Source organism: Dendrobates tinctorius, unplaced genomic scaffold (assembly GCF_039654945.1).
Source record: "Dendrobates tinctorius isolate UK_male_01 unplaced genomic scaffold, ASM3965494v1 ptg000006l, whole genome shotgun sequence".
Classification (NCBI taxonomy): domain Eukaryota; kingdom Metazoa; phylum Chordata; class Amphibia; order Anura; family Dendrobatidae; genus Dendrobates; species Dendrobates tinctorius.
In genome coordinates, this window is record NW_027361674.1 from 13,822,537 (window position 1) to 13,844,212 (window position 21,676).

General features: G+C 43.8%; 1 protein-coding gene across 3 annotated transcripts in view; it reads left to right on the forward strand.

Moving 5' to 3' along the window:
- PPP2R5E (protein phosphatase 2 regulatory subunit B'epsilon) overlaps positions 1–21,676 on the forward strand; it is a 119,238-nt gene that overhangs the window by 29,599 nt on the left and 67,963 nt on the right. For all 3 annotated transcript variants that reach the window (XM_073570911.1, XM_073570894.1, XM_073570903.1), the window contains exon 2: positions 10,515–10,678. In XM_073570911.1, coding sequence (XP_073427012.1) covers positions 10,522–10,678 — 157 coding nt within the window. In that variant the 5' untranslated portion in view covers positions 10,515–10,521. The remainder of the gene's footprint in view (positions 1–10,514; positions 10,679–21,676) is intronic.

A 21,676-nucleotide genomic window follows, 5' to 3' on the forward strand; every position in this document is an offset into this window, starting at 1 on the left:
TGAAACAGCCACACCGCTAGTTTTCAGAGTCCATTATTTCAGCTGATGTTGTTCGTGTTTTTTTACTTTGCATCCCCAAACAATTTTCCTGGCAGTTGTGGATGACCTGGATAAGAATGAAGTGATTAAACAGAGTCAGCATGGGTTTGAAACTAATAAGTCATGTCAGACTAACTTAATTTCCTTCTATGACAGAATCACTGACTGGGTGGATCAAGGAAGTGCTGTAGATATAGTATATCTTGACTTCCGCAAAGCATTTGACAAAGTATCTCACACTATCCTTATTGAAAAAATGACTAAGGAATGGACAAGGCAACTGTTAGGTGGATTCCTAACTGACTTAGTGATCGGACCCAAAGAGTGGTCGTAAATGGCTGCACATCCATTTGGAAGAATGTCTCAAGTGAGGTACCTAAGGCCTCTGTCCTGGGCACTGTATTGTTCAACATCTCTATCAATGATTTAGATGAAGGAATTGAGTGTAACCTGATTAAATTTGCTGATGACACAAAGCTAGGAGGGATAGCTAATACTAGACAAGAGAGAGAGAGGATTCAGAAATATATAAATAAACTGGAGCAGTGGGAAGCAACTAACAGAATGGTTTTTAACAGGGGAAAATGCAAAGTACTACATCTGGGCAATAAAAATGAAAAAAGAATATACAAAATGGGAGGAATAGGGCTAAGCAACAGCACATGTGAAAGACTTGGGTATACTAATAGATCACAGACTGAATATGAGTCAACAGTGTGATGCAGTAGCAAAAAAGGCAAATGCAATTCTAGGATGTATTAACAGAAGCATACAGTCTAGATCACGTGAAGTCATTATTGCCCTCTACTCCTCTTTGGTCAGACCTCATCTGGAATACTGTGTCCTGTTTTGGGTGCCACATTTTAAAAAAAAGACATCAACAAACTGGAGCAAGTTCAGAAAAGAGCGACCAGAATGGTGATTGGTCTGCAAACCATGTCTTATGAGGAAAGGTTGCAGAATTTGGGAATGTTTAGCTTGCAAAAGAGAAGACTGAGAGGAGACTTATTAGCTGTTAACAAATATCTCAAGGGCTGTCACATTGTAGAAGGATCATCTTTATTCTCATTTTCACAAGGAAAGACTAGAAGCAATGGGATGAAACTGAATGAGAGGAAACACAGATTAGATATTAGCAAAAACTTTTTGACAGAGTGATCAATGAGTGGAACAGGCTGCCATGAGAGGTAGTGAGCTCTCCTTCAATAGAAGTATTCAAGCAGAGGCTGGACAGACATCTGTGTAGGATGATTTGAGGAGGGGGTTGGACCAGATGGCCCAGGAGTTCTCTTCCAACTCTACGATTCTATGATTCTACCGTCCATTTGTTTTTACAGAGCCCCTGATTTTCCATTTGTTAATCACCGTTTGAACGCTGCTGACTGGCATTATCAATTCCTTTGAAATCTTTTTGAATCCTTTCCTGTTTTATACAGTTCAACTACCTTTGCCCGTATATCCGATGAGAATTCTTTTGCTTTCCCCATGACTCACAATCCAGAAACGTCAGTGGCTAGATGAAAGATGCAAGAGTCTGTCTGGATCCCAGAAACTCACTCAGCTTTTGGTATTACCATTCATATTCTCTGATAAAAGGCCAAGAAAGCAAAAATTCTGCCGGGTTATGTAAACTTCTGAACACAACTGTATATGGGAAATATAATGTATTCGTGTGTGTGTGTATATATATATATATATATATATATATATATATATATATATATATATATATATATATATATATATATATATATATATATATATATATATAATGTATATGTATTTTTTTTGTAAAAACTATTCATGAATGAATATAATTGAATTACATAACTTTTAACTTGCATAAATTTCAAACATAATTTGTTTTAGAAGATCTTTTTTGGGTTACACAATTTTAGCATACTTTTATTTAAGATGTTTTTTTTCTTCTGTACATGGTTAAATGTCTGAAATAAGCTGCTGTACTTTTCTAATGGGGTTGTCGACTACTGAACAAACCCCTGCTTAACCAATTCAGTGGCCCATGGGCTATAAAAGCTTTAAAATGCATACTCTCCTCCCACAGTGGCATCTTTCCATAGATGTCATTGCTGTTATTCTTTGTTGGTCACCTCGCCATATTGTGTCTCGTGACCGCTGCAGTCAATTAGTGGATACGGACTCAGCTCATCAATATTCAATCCAGAGTGGATGTCTGTTCTAATGAAATAATAAAAGCTGCAGCTGGTCAGCATGGACTCACTGGAGACTCACCTGCAACCAGGGTTATGGAGTCGGGGTCCATTTTGGTGGCGTCGGTATAAAATGGACGATATAAAATTTATTACAAAATCTATAATAAATTGGCTACAGTAGTACAATGCGGGATGTGCTGTAAATGTTTTCATAAGAAGTTGAGAAAATTCTGAGATGTCCTATAAATGTCTGTTCGGTTCCTGATCTATTAATCTCGGCTTTTAGCTGAGATAATTCTGTGCAGCCCTTTATGCACATGCTCAGTAGTGACCAGGGACATGGGGTCAGGGACATGGGGTCAGGGACATGGGGTCAGGGACATGGAGTCGGAGCAGAGGTTTGGCTTCCCGACTACACAGCCCTGCCTGCAACAAAACTGTAGTGTGTGACCCAAGAAGGGAACTGGCATGTTATTAGTTTATCTTTTTCTTGTGTAATATGCTTGGCTAGCAAACTACAGCCTAAATGAAAGCGAGCAAATTGACCAGGTGCAGGCTCTTGTACAGGGGGTGCTTCTCTGCAATCATGGGTGGGTATGAAGAGTCCAATCGTATGTTGACTTTTTTCTCCATCAAAAAGCCCCTTTTGAATATTTCTTGGAAGAGTTTTCAAGTATTTTGTATTAATTTGCACCAATGTTGGAAGAGATGGCTGGCGTTATCGAAGCTGTATGGTAATTTCACACGCCACAGATGTGTTTAAGAATAATAGCGCAATTTTCAGGTGTCTACACTCTGCCTGTTTTGTGCTTTTTTTGGGTGGCCATGTGTTCTGCAAGTGATGATGGGTCAACCATACACCTTTTGGAGTGAGGCTTAGACCGCGTCATTACCATATATATACTAAGACACATTAGTAATTTAAGGTAGTTAGGTTTTCATCTGTTAATAAGCCTTGAAGTTATGAAATACAGCTCTGGCAAAAATGATGAGACCATTGCACAGTTTTATAAAAATCAGCTTCTCTACATGTCTGACAGCCATTCCATTCCAGTGTCAGTTGAATTCCAACCAGAGTACACCTCATTCTACTTAATGTGCTTCTGATTAGGTGATCACCTGAACTAAATCTTATTTAATGAAGGAAAGTATAAAAACCCTGCTGTGGTGTTCACAATCTTCTTGCAATAGGACAAGCTGGATGGCAAAACAAGTGCTAGTAATATCCCAAAAGTAATAGGAATGAAAAAATAATTTTTAACCAAAAGAGTTGAAAAGAAAAGTCTTGAGTGAGGAAAAGAAGGGCTCAATTTTGGCTTTACTAGCGGAAGAATACAGTGAGCCTCCATCCTTAAAATTTCTAAGACTACAGTCCATTACAAGGTCAAGCAGCAGACATTTGGAACAACAAAGCTACAGAAGACCGGCAGAGGGCGAAAACAACTCTCCACTGACCGGGGGGGGACCATCATCTTATCCGAATGCCACTCAGCAACCACAGGATGACATCAAGTGACCGACAAAAGGCATGGCAAATGGCAGCTGGGGTGAAGTGCACAGCAAGAAAAGTCCATAATGGGCTGGAGTTGGGCAGGTTAATCTTTGCAAAGGACGTATGAATCAAGCTGCATACAAGGTTATTCTGGAAAAACAGTTGATTCCTTCTGCTCAGGCAATGTTCCCCAACTCTGAGGACTGTTTTTTCTAGCAAGACAGTGCGCCATGCTCCACAGATAGGTCAATCAATGTGTGGATGAAGGACCTCCACATCAAATCCCTGTCATGGCCAGCACAATCTCCACACCTGAACCCAATTGAAATCCTCTGGAATGTAATCAAGAGGAAGATGGATCGTCACAAGCCATCAAACAAAGAAGAACTGCTTAAATTTTTGTACCTGGAGTGGCATAAGGTCATTCAAAAGCAGTGTGAAAGACTGGTGGAAAGCATGCCAAGACGCATGAAAGCTGTGATTTAAAAATCATGGTTATTCCACAAAATATTGATTTATGAACTCTTCCCGAGTTAAAACATTAGTATTCTTGTTTCTAAACGATTATGATCTTGTTTTCTTAGCATTATTTGAGGTCTGCAAGCACTGAATTTTTTTGTTATTTTGACCTTTTCTGATTTTCTGAAAATAAATACAAAATTTAGTGCTTCGAAATTCGAAGACATGTTGTCAGTAGTTTATAGAATATAAGCGCAATTTACATTTTATTCAAAAATATACTTATAAAGAGAACTCAGACAAACTGAAAATTTCTCTTTCCCCCATGACGGCACCACGGAGAGAGAGGGATCCTCCCTCAGGGACAGGTAACCTACAAATGAAAAAGGCGATACCTCTCTCCCACATCAGTTGGTTTCCTGTCCCTGACGGGGAACCTACAGCACATACCTGCAGTCGACGCGGGATGCCGGGGACCGAGCTAGTCCAGTAATAGGCAGCGGGGCTCCCTGCCTCGGCAGGATCGAGGCCCCCTGCGGGCTTCCCCCGAAGCACCACCACCGGGGTCGGCGGGCCTTGAGGGTGAGTGGGGAGAGGCAGTGAAGAGTGGAGCAAGTCTGCCAATCCCAGGCCTTGGCTGCACCTCGGAGCGACCCGGAGGGGGGTGGCGGCGGCCACCGGGAGGCGCAAGGTGCGGGACTGCAGAGCGGTGGAGGGTGACGGCAGCCACCTGGAGCCGCGGGAGACGAGTCCTTTACAGGCGGGCACAGATTGCTGGCATCGGGCACAGGACGCCGGCGGGGCGCGTGCAAGTACTGCGCCAATAAAGATGGGGCCGCAGTGCACTACTGGGTAATCTGCAGTGCGCATGCGTGGGCGGCCACTTCCGGGGTGCAGGGACCGCTGGGTAGAGGCGGCGCCAAATTCGAAAAAGGAAGAAAAAAAGAAAAAAGAGCGCTCATATTTAAAACCCCACTAAAGGTGAAGGGAGCGTCAGCATGAGCAAAAAGCAGAAAGAGAAGGAGATGCAGCGGCGGTCCCTGAAGCAGGGGCTGCGGCAAATGCAGGAACAGCGCTAGCATTCACAGCGCCAGCGCAACTCTTCCCAGCAGCGCAGCAGCAGCGGTCACGCAGGATTGCGGCACAGCCAAAGCTCCACCATGGCAGCACAGCCAGACGTGGATTCAGCGGTGGAAATAATCCCTACGCCCGAGACGGTATCTCTCGTTCCACAAGGAGGGTGAGTGATCTCCGTGAATGCCCGCTCGCTAAAATGCGATTGTTAATTTTTCTGTTTCAGGGGCGTGAATGCACGACCAAATCCAAGCACATGGTATGTGCCCTATGCACGGCGGAGCTACCCCCTACGTGGGAGAAAAAGCTCTGTGCGGCGTGCATAGAGCAGACACAATACAGGAGGAATCCCCGAGATTTGCTTCAGATCTCAAAACACTAATAAGGACCCAGGTCGAAGACGCCCTTAAGGGTGTTAGAACCTCAAAGAAGAAACGTAGGTCCAGGCATAGATCGCCAGAGTCCAGTGTTAGCGAGTCAGAAAGCGAACTATCTGACTCAAGTAACTCATCATCCTCCCAGTCCTCTTCATCATCCTCAGAAGGGGGACGTAGCTGCTTCCCCATTGAAGAAACAGACACCCTGGTTAAAGTGGTGAGGGCAAGTAGATGAACGGCCTAAACAAACAGCCCAAGATCTGATGTTCGGTGGGCTGGAACAGGAAAAGCTCTGCGTTTTTTTTTTCCTATCAATGAGAAAATCCACTCCCTAATTAAACGAGAGTGGAAAAAGCCAGACAAAAAAGTCCTCTTAACACCCAAGAGGAAATACCCCTTTGACGACCCGGCCTGCTCCCTATGGAGTAAAGCTCCTAAATTAGATGTAGCAGTTGCAAAAGCTTCTAAAAAATTTGCCCTGCCCTTCAAAGACATGGGCACCCTTGAAGAACCCAATGGACAAAAAAGCAGAAGCTTTTCTAAATAATGCGTGGGAGGCAGCAGCAGGGGGGCTAAAGCCAGCCATCGCAGCCACGTGCACAGCACGTGCCGTAATGGTCTGGCTGGATCACTTAGATTCACAAATAAAGGGAAATGTCACAAGATACAATGCAAAGGTCGGTTTCTGTAATGAAGGGGGCAGCAGCCTTCCTGACGGATGCATCGGTAGACTCGACCAGCCAGGACAGCCGCCTTCTCGAATGCCGCAAGACGCGCCTTATGGCTGAAATGCTGGCCGGGAGACTTACAGACAAAAAACAAATTGTGTGCAATCCCGTGCGAGGGGGAATTTTTATTTGGCCCAACGCTAGACGACATCCGTGACAAGAAAAAAATCTTTTTCCGGGTTCCCTAGTCAGGCATTCAAACGGCCTTTTCGGAACAGAAGGTTCAAGCGACGGAAGCCCCCGAAAGGGAACAAAGAAGGATGGGAGGATAGGAGAAATAAAAACAAGGGCTTTATATTTAACAAACCCCCCCCCCCCCCCCCGGCAACAAAAAGCCACAATGAAGGTACTCCCCGGGTCGGGGGAAGATTATCCTACTTTCTCCAGGTCTGGGAAAAAATATCCGTGAGTTCATGGATACTAAACATAATAAAGGAAGGTCTGAGGCTAAAATTAATTACCCTCGCAAACAACTCTTTCGTGATAACGCCCCAAAGGAGATCGCGCGAGCAGCTGGCTCTACAACAAGAAATGGCAAATCTAAGAGAGAAAAACGTGTTACAAGAAGTCCCCTACCAAGACAGGGGCAAAGGCTTCTACTCCCCTCTCTTCCTTCGCAAGAAGCCAGACGGATCGTACAGGGCGATTATAAATCTAAAAGGGCTGAACAAATTCCTAGAAATTCAGCACTTCAAAATGGAGACAATAAAACTTTGTATAAAAATGCTTCCCCCAGCTTGCGTCATGGCCGTATTAGACTTAAGAGACGCATACTACCATGTGCCTATTCAGAGACCACAGGAAATACCTCAGGGTGGCGGTGACAATCCAGGGGGAGATAAAGCATTATCAGTTCAGAGCCCTCCCCTTCGGGCTAGCCATTGCTCCAAGGGTACTATTTACAATGGTAATGTCAGAGGTAATGGCCCACTTAAGAGAGCAAAACATTGTGATAGTCCCATACCTGGACGATCTCTTAATAATAGGCGTCACCTTTCACCACTGCAAACAACAATTGGACATGGTCATGAGGTCTCTACTGAGTCTAGGGTGGATGCTGAACTTGGCCAAGTCCAGACTCGCACCAAGTCAGGTGCAAGAGTACCTGGGGATAACACTGGACTCAATCGAACAGAAATGTTATCTTCTGCAGGCGAAGGTTCAAAAAATGACACAAATGGCGTCACAAATGATAGCTACCCTGAGAAAAGCAATGTCACTATTAGGATCAATGCCAGCCTGCATGCCAGCAGTTCAGTGGGCACAGAGCCATACTCGAGACTTACAGTGGGAAATATTAGACGCAGACGTTTCCCTACACGGGAATTTAGACATGCAGTTAAACATCTCACCAGAGACGACACATTCCTTAATGTGGTGGACAGTTCCAGCCAACCTAGCCAAGGGGGGTTCCTTGGGCATTGCCTGCGACAAAGATCCTAACTACGTACGCAAGCCCCTGGGAGTGGCGTGCACATCTAGGCAACCAGGTGGCACAAGGGCCCTGGGACCAGGGAAGAGAAGTCTGCTTCCTCAAATATGAAGGAGCTGCTGGCAGTAAAACTAGCTCTCATTCATTTTCTAGATTCACTTTGTTCCCATCACACAAGGGTCTTCTCAAACAACCAGGTAGTGGTAGCATATCTAAACCACCAGGGGGGCACCAGATCTCGACCAATGATGGAGGTACCAAAGTCCACCTTCCACCTGGCAGAACACAATCTAGAATCACTGACAGCCCTTCGCATAAAAGGTGCAGAAAATCGAACGGCGGACTTTTTAAGCAGGACACATCTAAAACAGGGGGAGTGGGAACTAAACCAGTTAGTCTTCAACCAGATCTTGAAACTCTGGGGCCGGCCAGAAATAGACTTATTTGCGAACAGTCAGAACCGAAAGTTGGAAACCTTCTGCTCAATCGATCCCCGGGGGGGCCTAGTAGCTCTAGACGCTTTTTTACGATACCCTGGGATTATCATCTGGCCTACGCCTCCCCCCCCCCCCCAATATCTCTCATCCCCTTAGTACTGAGGAAGATACGGGGGGACAAGGCGACCGTAGTGGTAATAGCGCCCTTCTGGCCACGGAGAATATGGTTCTCCTGGCTGAGAAGAATGTCCGTAATGGATCCCTGGGTTCTACCAGAAACTCCAGACCTGCTATCCCAGGGACCAGTGTATCACCCCCACATAAAAAACCTACACATGACAGCTTGGCTTTTGAGAGGGAGCTCCTAATAATCAAGGGCTTCTCGTCAAACTTGGTAACCACGCTACTACAAAGCAGAAAGCCAGTAACCACTAAAGCATATGGCAAAGTGTGGAAAAAATTCATGTCAGTGTCAGGCTCCGACCCAACGGAGACAAGATTCTGGAATTCCTACAGAGGGGGTTGGAAAAGGGGTTAGCTACCAGCACCTTAAAAGTACAGTAGGCGGCCTTGGGAGCTTTGTATAACCATGACCTAGCCAAAAATAGATGGGTTATAAGATTCATTAGAGCCTCAAGTAGATCTAGGCCGATCCCCCTACGCACCCCCCCCCCCCCCCCCCGGATCTAAACCTAGTGCTAAACGCACTAACCAAATCTCCCTTCGAACCCCTAGCGGAGGCTCCCTTAAAAAATATTGTCGCTTAAGACCACCCTCCTCATAGCCTTAACTTCTGCCCGCCGCATTAGTGATATACAAGCTTTGTCTGCCCACTCACCCTTCACGCAAGTTCTGGATGATAGGGTAATTCTTAGAACCGACCCAGCATATCTCTGTCTTCACAGTTTCATGGGACCCAGGAAATCTCCCTACCCTTCTTCCTCCCAATCCCAAAAACAAAACAGAAGAGGTATTACACACTTTAGATGTAAAAAGATGCCGGTCCAATATTTGACAACCACAAGGGAGTTTAGGAAGGATAGGGCTCTGTTTGTCTGTTTTCAGAGTTCTCGGAAGGGTCAAAAAGCATCGAAGGCCGCACTGGCGAGGTGGATAAGAGAGGCCATCACCCTATCCTACTCCTCTTGCGGGGCCGCCATCCCGGAGGACGTAAGGGCCCACTCAACCAGGGCAGTGGCATCATCCTGGGCGGAGAAAGCCGGCGCTTCAATAGACCAGATATGTAGAGCGGCCACTTGGGCTTCCCCCTCTACATTTTTTCAAACATTACTGTCTAGACTTAACCTCCTCTTCAGATCTCACCTCTGGGAAAAGGGGTCTGGAGGCGGTGGTCCCTCCCTAGATGTACAGTCTTTGTAATTCTCTCCGTGGTGCCGTCATGGGGGAAAGAGAAAATCGTAGTTACTTACCGATAACTGTATTTCTCTGATCCCATGACTGCACCCGTACATCCCCTCCTTTTCACACACAGGTGTGCACATTAGAGTGAGTTAGTTAGCTTTAGTACTTAGCCACACGGTGCCTCTATTAAGATTAATTTGATTAATTTTGGATTTTTATAACCATTAGAGTTGCAGCTGAAAGTTCTGTGTAATGCTCTGTAAACCAACTGATGTGGGAGAGAGGTACCACCTTTTTCATCTGTAGGTTTCCTGTCCCTGAGGGCGGATCCCTTTCTCTGTGGTGCCGTCATGGGATCAGAGAAATACTGTTATCGGTAAGTAACTACGATTTTTGCAGTGGTCTCTTAATTTTTGCCAGAGCTGTATGTCAGCACTTCACCTACTTGTTGACGGCACCACAAAGGTAAGCTGAAGAGTTGAGCAAAAAGATTTGCAGGACCCTGGTCCAGCGACCGTTTATTAGTCTATGGCCGCCAGACAAGAGCCCTGCAAATCTCCTAATCACCGGCATGCCCAGCGCGATGTCATCTTTCACGTGTCACACCACATTTATGCCGTCGCAACAGGCCTTCTAATCTGAAGTCGCCAGGGAGGTAGGAGGAGGTTGACTGGTGGCGCTAGACCAGGGTCCTTGGAATATTTTTGCTCAACCCTAGAAAATATGAATTGGTGTGCAGCAGCTGACCTGTATATCCCCACAATTTTCCTGCTGTCAGCTGGATGTTGGCTTTGTATAAACCATATAAAATCTGGTATTCTATAAGGAATCTGTTAACAAGAGCAGATCACTATCTGTTTTCGGGAAAGCTAATGCAAAATACAAATTGACCTTTACTGATTTATTTATTTTTTTTTTTTTTTTGTCTTCTTGTCTCCAGTAGGGATATGTCCTCAGCACCAACCACTCCTCCATCAGTGGATAAAGTAGACGGATTTTCACGGAAGTCCGTCAGAAAAGCCCGGCAGAAGAGGTCGCAGAGCTCTTCACAGTTTCGGTCTCAGGGCAAACCTATAGAGTTAACGCCTCTGCCTCTGCTTAAAGGTAAGTAAGCAAGCCATGAGGGGGGTGGGTGAGAAAAGACCCTGACACTGCAGGTGGTGTTCCTGTGTAAATCTATGGTGGATGCCGCAGCGTAGACTCAACGGCCGGACCGGCCCTCAATACATATAAATGGGGGCTTTCTTAGTTACTGCACACGGTGTAATTATTCTTAATTGCAGCATCCATCAGAACTGACCTGTTTACACAATCAAGTGTCTGATCATGAAATTTTTAATGTGTGCATTCGATGAACATCTTACCTCTGTGTTTGGATCCTCTGTACAGCCCCGTTGCACCTCCAGCCTTAAAATGTCAATGCCATGTAATTAGGAAGTCAGTGGCTGATGATCCTGTGATCGCCAGTGATGATCCTATAATCGCCGCTGCTGCCCAGAGCGGATTTATTTCGAACAGTTTTGCAGAGTTAGGTTTTGATTGGTTTGGTTTTGCTATGGTGTTTATTATCTCTTTTTGGCCAGAAACTTGGCCTAAAAAAAAAAAAAAGGAACATTAAAGTAAAAGCAGCCTTTTAAAGGAGTCATTCACTACTGGGAGAACCCCTTCTTAATCTAAATGTTTGACCAATTTAAAATAATTAAAAAAAAAAAAAAAATACTTATACTCTCTTCCCGTGCCGGCGGCGTTCCAGCGATGTCTGAACTTGCAGTCCTGACGCTCTTGTGCGGTTGCTTGACATTTGGTGCCCAGCCCCCAATCAGAGCTGCGTCACTGTCCCCTCCATCTGGCAAATTAAACATGAAGAGGAAGTCTGGGCTGCAGCTGATCTGACCTCCTTTTCATGTTAAATTTGTATGAAGGCGGACACAGTGACACAATAATTAGGCGCCGAGGTCACGCGTCATAACTGCACGAGAGCCCTGGGACCAAGAGTGCCAACACCACGGGAACTGCGCCTCCACAGGAGGGGAGTATAAGCTTTTTTATTTAATCAGGTCCAAACCTTTAGGTCAAGAAGGGGTTGTCCTGGCAGTGGACAAGCTTTTTAATTTATATGATAGTATGGGTGTGTATGGAGCAGAATAAGATCTAGACTGGAGCTAGGAAGACCCCCCCCCAACCCCGACATGCTGCCTTCAGTATGGGGCGCAAATGGTGAACTCGGCACCACGATCTCGAGAGATGAGATTTCAGCACTGGAGAATCATTCATGGCTGTGGGAAGACAGGAGGCAGTTCACGGGCTGGCCTTGGATGGCTGCGGGAAGGCAGGAGGTCATTCACTGGCCTGACTAGGGTGACTGTGGGCAGGCCTGCTTCTGGACCAGGGACCTGTGAATCGATTTTCTCTTATCTAAAATCTTCTCATCTCGTTCATGGCTGAGGTGGGAATAACTATGTCTAGGTGTCGTCCACCTCTGAAAATGGCAAGAGCAGCTGCACTACGACATTTCCCTAAGTCCCAATCATTTCATAGGTTGGCCCCGTGTCACATTTACTGGTGATCCCATGATCCATGTCCGGCTCGTCAGCTATTAAAGGGAACCTGTGACCCCCTCCAGGCGATTTTAAGTAAAAGAGCCACCCTGTGCAGCACTAATGCTGCATTCTGTCAAGGTGGTTCTTTTATTTAGGGTACCTTCCACCGCAGAAATAATCTTTTTTAAAATTGGCAAACATACCTGATATTTGACAGGGGGGCAGGTCTTTCCCCATCTGACCGAGACGCCTCACATCCGTCACTCATGTCTTCCTGCGTTGTTTGCTCCGCCTCTTCATTTTTCTTTTCAAATCCTGACCCCTGCGCTGTAGTATGTATTCTGGGGCATGCGCAGTGACCGCTGCCCATCCGCTCTCATGACTTCCTGGCCTTCCTATCGCGCCTGCTTGGACGCGTGGCCAGAGATCCCTCCCCGCAGTCGCTTATGATTTATTCACACTGCGGGGCTGGGAATCTTGGCATGAGAGCCACAGATAACTACTGCGCATGCCCAAGATTCCCAGCCCCGCAGTGTGAATAAATCATAAGTGACTGTGGGGCGGGATCTCTGGCCGCGCGATAGGAAGGCCAGGAAGTCATGAGAGAGGACAGGCAGCGGTCACTGCGCATGCCCCAGAATACATACTACAGCGCAGGCGCCAGGATTTGAAAAGAAAATTGAAGAGGCGGAACAAACAACGCAGGAAGACATGAGTGATGGATGTGAGGCGCCTTGGTCAGATGGGGAAAGACCTGCCCCCCTGTCAAATATCAGGTATGTCTGACCAATTTTAAAAAAGATTATTTCTGCGGTGGAAGGTACCCTAAATAAAAAGCCACCTTGACAGAATGCAGCATTAGTGCTGCACAAGCAAGGTGGCTCGATTTACTTAAAATCACTTGGAGGGGGTAACCGGTTCCCTTTAAGAGCTTTTCAAAAGGATTGAGCATTAGCTGTGCCGTTATACACGGATACAGGGCAAGGCGCATTGCTAACCTAGATCTGCCTTATACAGGAGTCTTGGAAAACTGGATGACTGAGATAGATCTTGTGGTGAGCGTTTGGTTTGTTGCTTTCCCAGAAGCTGGTGTGGCAAATAGAAAATAATTGAATTTAAATATATTTTTGGGAAGGTAAAATTGTGGCCAGAAATTGGTCTACTGGGTGACCTGACAATGGGAATAGTTCTCCTTCTGCCTCGGACACGGCCGGCGCTGCAGAACAGCTGGAAATACTTGACGTTGGCATGGTCTAATCAGTTCTGCGTGTTCCCGTAGACCGCACAGGGGATTTGTTGATGTCTGGTCTGTGCTAGAGATCTATAACCCGTCAGGGGGTAATGGACTGAGAAATGCATGGAGCCCACATGTCAGGGGAAACATCAGGACATGAGCATGCGGGTCGGCGGTGATGGTGGGCGTCTGTGATTGTACTGTCCCGACCGCATTCCCCATCCTCATCTGCACATGGCAGCCGCACAGTGTTTAGTATCCATGGTCAGCTATAGGATACAATGAATCCCTGAAGGATAGATTTTTTTTTTTTTCTTTATTTTCAAAATTTGGAAGCTGAGCACAACCCCTTCCAGGAAATTGTCTGGATGCCGTTCCCCTGCGCTTGTGGCCTTTACTTCTTGGGATCAGTGGATGTCCCAGAGGTGGGATCCACGCCAAGTGTAAAGTGATGGCATATCCTAACGATCTGCTATCTGTTTAAGAAAGATTTAGGGTACGTGCACACGCTGCAGAATCTGCTGCGGATTCATCTTTGCGGATTTTGCAAAATCCGCAGATAAATCCGCAAGTCAAAAGACCTGCGGATTATCCTGCGGTTTGGCCCTGCGGTTTCACCATCTCCACAATGGTGGAGATAGGAAACCGCTGCGGTATCCGCAGAAAGAATTGACCTGTCAATTCTTTCTGCGGTTTAGAAACCGCCGATACTCCGCAGCGTCTGCACAGCGGTTTCCATGTCCCATAGGGAATAATGGTACTGTACACCTCAGCGGCCAAATCCGCTGCGGATGCGCAGCGTGTGCACACACCCTTAAAGTTTTGTAGTAGAAGACCTGTAGTAATCGGATTCCCCAGTGATACAGCCGAGGAAATGGTTCTCCGTCAGACAGTGACATCATGCCGATCAGCGAGTCCTCAGGAAGTCTACTCCCTTCCATGTTACAGCCAAGTGTGTGTGCAGATCAGCCTTCTGCTCGCTCCGGCTCCAAATGAACCGCGTGACTTCTCCTCCACTTAGACTTGAATATTTATTGTGTTCTGTCTTTTCAATCACATCCTGCCATTTCTTACAGAGCGATGATTGGTAATCTGTTCACTCCAAGACTTAGCCTAAGTATTTTGCATCTTCAGCAGTTTTATGTGCTCACGTAAGCAGAATTTTCCAGAGCAAAACCGGACTCCTTCGCAGGAAATCCGCATATTTTTTCGCTTTTTTTTTTTTGTTTGTTTTTTTTTGCGCGTTGTCGCGTTTTTTGCACGTCTTTTTTTGTAGATTTTTCGCTTTTTTTTCCGGAGCATCCTAATGCAATGAACATAGTGGTAAATCCGCATATTTTCAGCAAAATTAATGAACATGCTGTGTTTTTTTCCGCAATGCGTTTTTTTTTTTTGCGGAAAAAAAACGTAGCATGGGCATAAAAAGTTTGGAATGCATTCTTATAATGGGATGCTTAAGTATGCCTTTTTTAAGCGTTTTTGCAGGGAAAAAACGCAAAAAATCCTGAACGTGGGCACACAGCCTTAAAGGGGCGACTTGCAAAAACCAAATATCAAGTGTAAATTTAATACCAATTTTTAAAGAATAATTTCCCTTTAATCCGACATCTGAAAATCCTGAGTGTCTGGCAAATGATTGCAGTATGCTGCAGGAGTACACGTAACTAGGGGGCAGGAGACTTGGATAGAGGGGACCAATTAGGAAGAAATTCCTCTGAAGAAAAGAAAATTGTCTATTGGGAGATGTGCCGCGTGTGTTCTTGAAGCGTTGCAGCATGTGTATTTTTTTTTTCTGCATAGACTTGAATGTGATGCAAAAAATACTAGTATCTGCCTGGTATGAAGCAGTAAAAGTAGAACTTGGAATCGGGATCCTTTGCTCTTAAAGGGAATCTGTCAGCAGGTTTGTGCCATGTAATTTGCACAATGTAGGAGCAGAGACCCTAATTCCAGCAATGTGTCACTTACTATAGTAGAAAAAGACAGCAGGATGGCACTCGCCGTTCTCTTGAAATGATTCACTTTATTTCATATTAATAAAGCATAGGCATCGACACGGGAGAAATGCAAAAAGACGGACGACAGCCGTTTCGTGCACAATGCACTTCAACAGGTCCCATGCTCAGGCTCAAAGAAACACTAATTTATACCACATGTGTGAACAAAAGAAACTCCACCCTTTACATGAACGTGTCTTAAAAAAACCCAAAATAATAAAAAAATAAAAATAAAAGCAAGCATAATTTACATACACCATATGCAGTAAAACTAGCAGTCATAACCGCTTCAGAGAAATACGGACATATCCACTTTTTCATTTAGACCCAAAGGACCTGTGGCTTTTGTACGGAGGATCCATTTAGCCTCTATTTGTAAAAGATGTTTTTTATGGCTCCCTCCATGCTCCGCAGTGCAGACACCCTTTCAATGCCAGTAAACCGTAATGCTTCCGCATTCCCTCCATGTACTTTCCTCATGTGTTCTATAAGTCTAGGGACACCCTTTCCTGTGCTGGTGGAATTGAAATGTTCCCTGAATCTTAGAGGGGCCGGATCGTTTTCCCAATGTAGAAAAAAAACACTTTGGCAAAACAATGCATACACTACAAAGGAGGTCCTGCAAGTAATGAATTCCGTGACTTCGTGAAATATAGGTCCCATTTTTACAGTATTGCCACTTAATTTAAATGGACACCTAGAACAGTTTTTACATATATAATTTCCCTTTGGGGCACTGGATTCCAACCAATTATTTAGTTTATTTTGAAATCTGTTCTTGACTAATAAATCCCGAAGGTTAGTACTTCTTTTACTCGCAGATAAAGGACCCCTACTGACCACATCTGTGAGGTCTCTGTCACTTTCCAGTAGGTGCAAATTCTGTCTGATGACTGTTCTAATGTGTCTATCCATAGGATTATATGTAAAACTAAAAACAAACAGTTTCTCTTTTCCTTTTTTGATCTGCCCGGTAATAACTGGTTCACTATTAACCAGGGCTGTGGAGTCGGTAAGCCAAACCTGCAACTCCGACTCCGACTCCTCAATTTCTCTTACACCGACTCCGACTCCCACACATATTGCTTATATTTAAGTGAAAAATTTATTGTAGTACAATGTGAACCTCAGACATTTAATCATTTTTATGATCCCATAATCAAGATATTTAGATAGAACAGAATATATATTGGTGTACTACCCGGTTTTCATTCTTTTTGGTACAGATACGATATGGATAGACAGATATGGATAAATGGATAGATAGAGCAGATTTCTAATCTGCTTTTGCTATTGAAAACATTATCTATGAGCTCAAAAACCTTTCAGGTGATGCGGTTTTTTAAAAAGATGATCAGCTTTTGCAGCTGAAAAACGTATCCTCAAAAAACACAGGAAAAACGCTGTGTGTGAATGTAGCCTTAGATCAGGAATAGAACAGCCATTTATAGGACATTTCATAACCTTCCCAAATTCCTATGAAAAAATATTCAGCACATCCTGCATTGAATTACTGTACCCAATTTATTATATATTTTAGGAGTCGGACTCGGTCCATTTTATACCGACTCCGACTCCGACTCCACCAAAATGAGCACCGACTCCGACTCCACGACTCCGACTCCACAGCCCTGCTATTAACCCTCTGTAAGGCGGAATCTAGAACAGAATCAGGATACCCTCTTTTTTTAATCTGCTGCACAATTCATTCGCTTGTCTCTGAAAACCTTCATTATGACTATTACATTTCTTTAATCTCAAAAATTGGCCATAAGGCAAGGAATTCTTTACATGATTGGGGTGTGCACTATTATAATGTAAGAGGAAGTTTGTTGATGAAGATTTACGAAAAATTTCTGTGTACAAAACTTCATTGGCTAATTTTAATCTGACATCCAAAAAATCTATTTCCGAGCCTCCAAATTGCGAAGTAAACTTTATATTCATGTTATTATGTGAATTAACCCCTTTCTGCCATTAGACGTACTATCCCGTCCATGTGCACTGGGACTTAATTCCCAAGGACGGGATAGTACGTCTAATGCGATCAGCGGCGCCGACTTGGTGAGCGCCGCTGATCGCGGCCGAGTGTCAGCTGATTATCACAGCTGACACCCGGCACAATGTGTCAGGGGCGGTCACGGACCGCCCCCGACACGTTAACCCCTTGTACACCGCGATAAAACGCGATCGCGGTGTACCTGGGGTTAAAGGGAAGCATCGGCAGGGAGGGGGCTCTCTCCGTGCGTCCCTGATCCCCCCACAGCAGCGCAATGTGCAGCGCTGCTGCGGGGGTCTCCTTCCCTACAGGCCCCCGGATCCAAGATGGCGACAGGGGCCTGTAGGGAGCTGACTTCCTCACTGCCTGCAAAGCGCAGGCATGAGGAAGTCTGCAGAACTGCCAGTAACAGATTGCTGATCTGTCACAGTGATCTGTGATGTGACAGATCAGCGATCTGTCACAGGACAGTGATGTCCCTCCTGGGACAAGGTAATAAAGTAAAAAAAAAAAAAAAAAAAGTGTTAAAAATAATTTTAAAAAAATTGCTAAATAAATTAGTGTAAAAAAAAAAAAAAAATTCCCCAATAAATCCATTTTTTCAAAATAAAAAAAAACAAAAGTACATAATTTCCCCATGGTGGGAAGATTAAAGGATTATCTTATCTTATTTGGTATTGCCGTGTCCGTAGCGACCCGCCCTATAAAACTGTCCCATTAGTTAACCCCTTTAGGGAACGCCTTAAAAAATAAAAATAAAAAACGAAGCAAAAAATAATAATTTATTATCATACCACCCGACATAAAGTGCAATAACGCGTGATCAAAAAGACGCATATAAATATCCTTGGTACCGCTGAAAACGTCATCTTGTCCCGCAAAAAACGAGCCGCCATACAACGTCATCAGCAAAAAAATATAAAAGTTATAGCTCGCAGAATAAAGCGATGCAAAAATAATTATTTTTTATATACTTCTTAGACCCTAGTCCAGAGCCTCTCACCTTGCCAAATCAGATCTCATACTTTGCACTGACGAGAGCCAACAGCTCGAAACACCGTGTCTGCAAATTGAGATTCTGATTTGGCTTGTATCCTAAGTCATACTACAAGACTCGTTAAAGGGTTGATTGTGACTTGTAGGATCGCTACTACCAATAGGTGGCGCTGTAGAGTAAAAGTCCTCTTTCTTTCTGAAGAGGCAATTTGCATATTATTTTCCCAGAGGAGCATTGCACGGCGAATAAGTCTCCTTACCTTGACAAGCCACAGCTGGCATGTCACTCTCCGCAAGGAGAAACCTTACTTCTTAGACCCTAGTCCAGAGCCTCTCACCTAGCCAAATCAGATCTCATACTTTGCACTGACGAGAGCCAACAGCTCGAAACACCGTGTCTGCAAATTGAGATTCTGATTTGACTTGTATCCTAAGTCATACTACAAGACTCGTTAAAGGGTTGATTGTGACTTGTAGGATCGCTACTACCAATAGGTGGCGCTGTAGAGTAAAAGTCCTCTTTCTTTCTGAAGAGGCAATTTGCATATTATTTTCCCAGAGGAGCATTGCACGGCGAATAAGTCTCCTTACCTTGACAAGCCACAGCTGGCATGTCACTCTCCGCAAGGAGAAACCTTACTTCTTAGACCCTATTTTTTATATAAAATATGTTTTCATTGCAAAAAACCGACAAAACATAAAAAAACGACCTAAATGAGGTATCGCTGTAACCGTACTGACCCGAAGAATAAAACCGCTTTATCAATTTTACCGCACGCGGAACGGTGTAAACGCACCCCCTCAAAAGAAATTCATGAAACGCTGGTTTTTGTTCATTCTACGTTCCAAAAATCGGAATAAAAAGCGATCAAAAAATATCACGTGCCCGAAAATGGTACCAATAAAAGCGTCAACTCGTCCCGCAAAAAATAAGACCTCACATGACTCGGTGGGTCAAAATGCGGAAAAATTATAGCTCTCAATATGTGGTGATGCAAAAACTATTTTTACAATAAAAAGCATCTTTTAGCGTGCGACAGCCGCCAAACATAAAAACCGCCATAAATAGTAAATCAAACCCCCCGTTATCACCCACTTAGTTAGGGAAAAATAATAAAATTAAAAGAAAATGTATTTATTTCCATTTTCCCGTTAGGGTCAGGGGGCAAAAATATCATTTTTGCAGAAAAAAATGATTTTTTTATTTTCACGCCCAGGCGTTAAAAACTTCTGTGAAGCACTTGGGGGTTCAAAGTGCTCACCACACATCTAGATAAGTTCCGTGGGGGGGTCTAGTTTCCAAAATGGGGTGACTTGTGGGGAGTTTCAATAGTTTAGGTACATCAGGGGTTCTCCAAAAGCAACATGACACCTGCAGACCATTCCATCAAAGTCTGCATTCTAAAACGTCACTACTTCCCTTCCGAGCCCCGACGTGTGCCCATACAGTAGTTTTCTCCCACATATAAGGTATCAGCGTACTCAGGACAAATTGGACAACAACTTTTGCAGTCCAATTTCTCCTGTTACCCTTGGTAATATAAAAAAAAATTGAACCTGAAGTATTTTTTTTGTGAAAAAAAGTTAAATGTTCATTTTTTTTTTTAAATATTCAAAAAATTCCTGTGACGCACCTAAAGGGTTAATAAACTTCTTGAATGTGGTTTTGAGCACCTTAAGGGTATGTGCACACGTTGCAGAAAATTTCTGCACAAAAACCTGAATCCCTTCCCAGAAACCGCACCTATTTTTCTGCGGCGGTTTTTGCGCGTTTTTTGCGCGGTTTTGATGCGTTTTTTATGCGTTTTTTACCACAGCGGTTTCTAAAAGCATGGGAGAAGCCTAAACCGCGGAAAAAAACGCAAAATTAATGTGCATGCTGCGGTTTTTACCGCGATGCGGTTTTTTCGTGGTAAAAAACGCATCAATGTGCACAAAAAGTGCAAAATGCATAGAAATGACTGTGCACCTTATTTTTAGCGGTTTTATAGCGGTTTTATAGTGAAAACCGCGGTAAAAACCGCTAAAAAAACGCTGTGTGTGAACACAGCCTAAGGGGTGCAGTTTTTAGAATGGTGTCACTTTTGGGTATTTTCTATCATATAGACCCCTCAAAGTGGCTTCAAATGTGATGTGGTCCCTAAAAATAAAATGGTGTTGTAAAAATGAGAAATCGCTGGTCAACTTTTAACCCTTATATCTTCCTAACAAAAAAAAATTTTGGTTCCAAAATTGTGCTGATGTAAAGTAAACATGTGGGAAATGTTAGTTATCAAGTTTTTTGTGTGCCGTATCTCTGTGATTTAAGGGCATAAAAATTCAAAGTTGGAAAATTGCGAAATTTTCAAAATTTTCGCCAAATTTCCGTTTTTTTCACAAATAAACGCAAGTTATTTGAATTAAATTTTACCACTAACATGAAGTACAATATGTCACGAGAAAACAATGTCAGAATCATCGGGATCTATGGAAGCGTTTCAGAGTTATGACCTCATAAATGGACAGTGGTCAGAATTGTAAAAACTGGCCTGGTCATTAACGTGCAAACCACCCTTGGGGCTTAAGGGGTTAAGGAACTTCACAAATAAATTGAAATCCTCTTTTGACCCGTCCCACACAATGAAAATGTCATCCACATAGCGAATAAATAATTTTATTAACTTCAAAAAGGGATTGGTGACCGCATAAACTACTTTCTCCTCCAAAACTGCCAAAAACAGGTTAGCGAGTGTGCACGCGATGGGCGTACCCATTGCTGTACCCTCCGTTTGCCTATACAAGACATTGTCAAATTGGAACGCTTTATGCCTAGGAATAAAATCAGTTTTGGAGGAGAAAGTAGTTTATGCGGTCACCAGTCCCTTTTTGAAGTATATAACATTATTTATTCGCTATGTGGATGACATTTTCATTGTGTGGAACGGTTCAATTTATTTGTCGAGTTCCTTAATTCACATAATAACATGAATATGAAGTTTACTTCGCAATTTGGAGGCTCGGAAATAGATTTTTTGGATGTCAGATTAAAATTAGCCAATGGAGTTTTGTACACAGAAATTTTTCGTAAATCTTCATCCTCAAACTCCCTCTTACATTATATTAGTGCACACCCCCATTATGTAAAGAATTCCTTGCCTTATGGCCAATTTTTGAGATTAAAGAAATGTAATAGTCATAATGAAGGTTTTCAGAGACAAGCGAATGAATTGCGCAGCAGATTAAAAAAAAGAGGGTATCCTGATTCTGTTCTAGATTCTGCATTACAGAGGGTTAATAGTGAACCAGTTATTACCGGGCAGATCAAAAAAGGAAAAGAGAAACGGTTTGTTTTTAGTT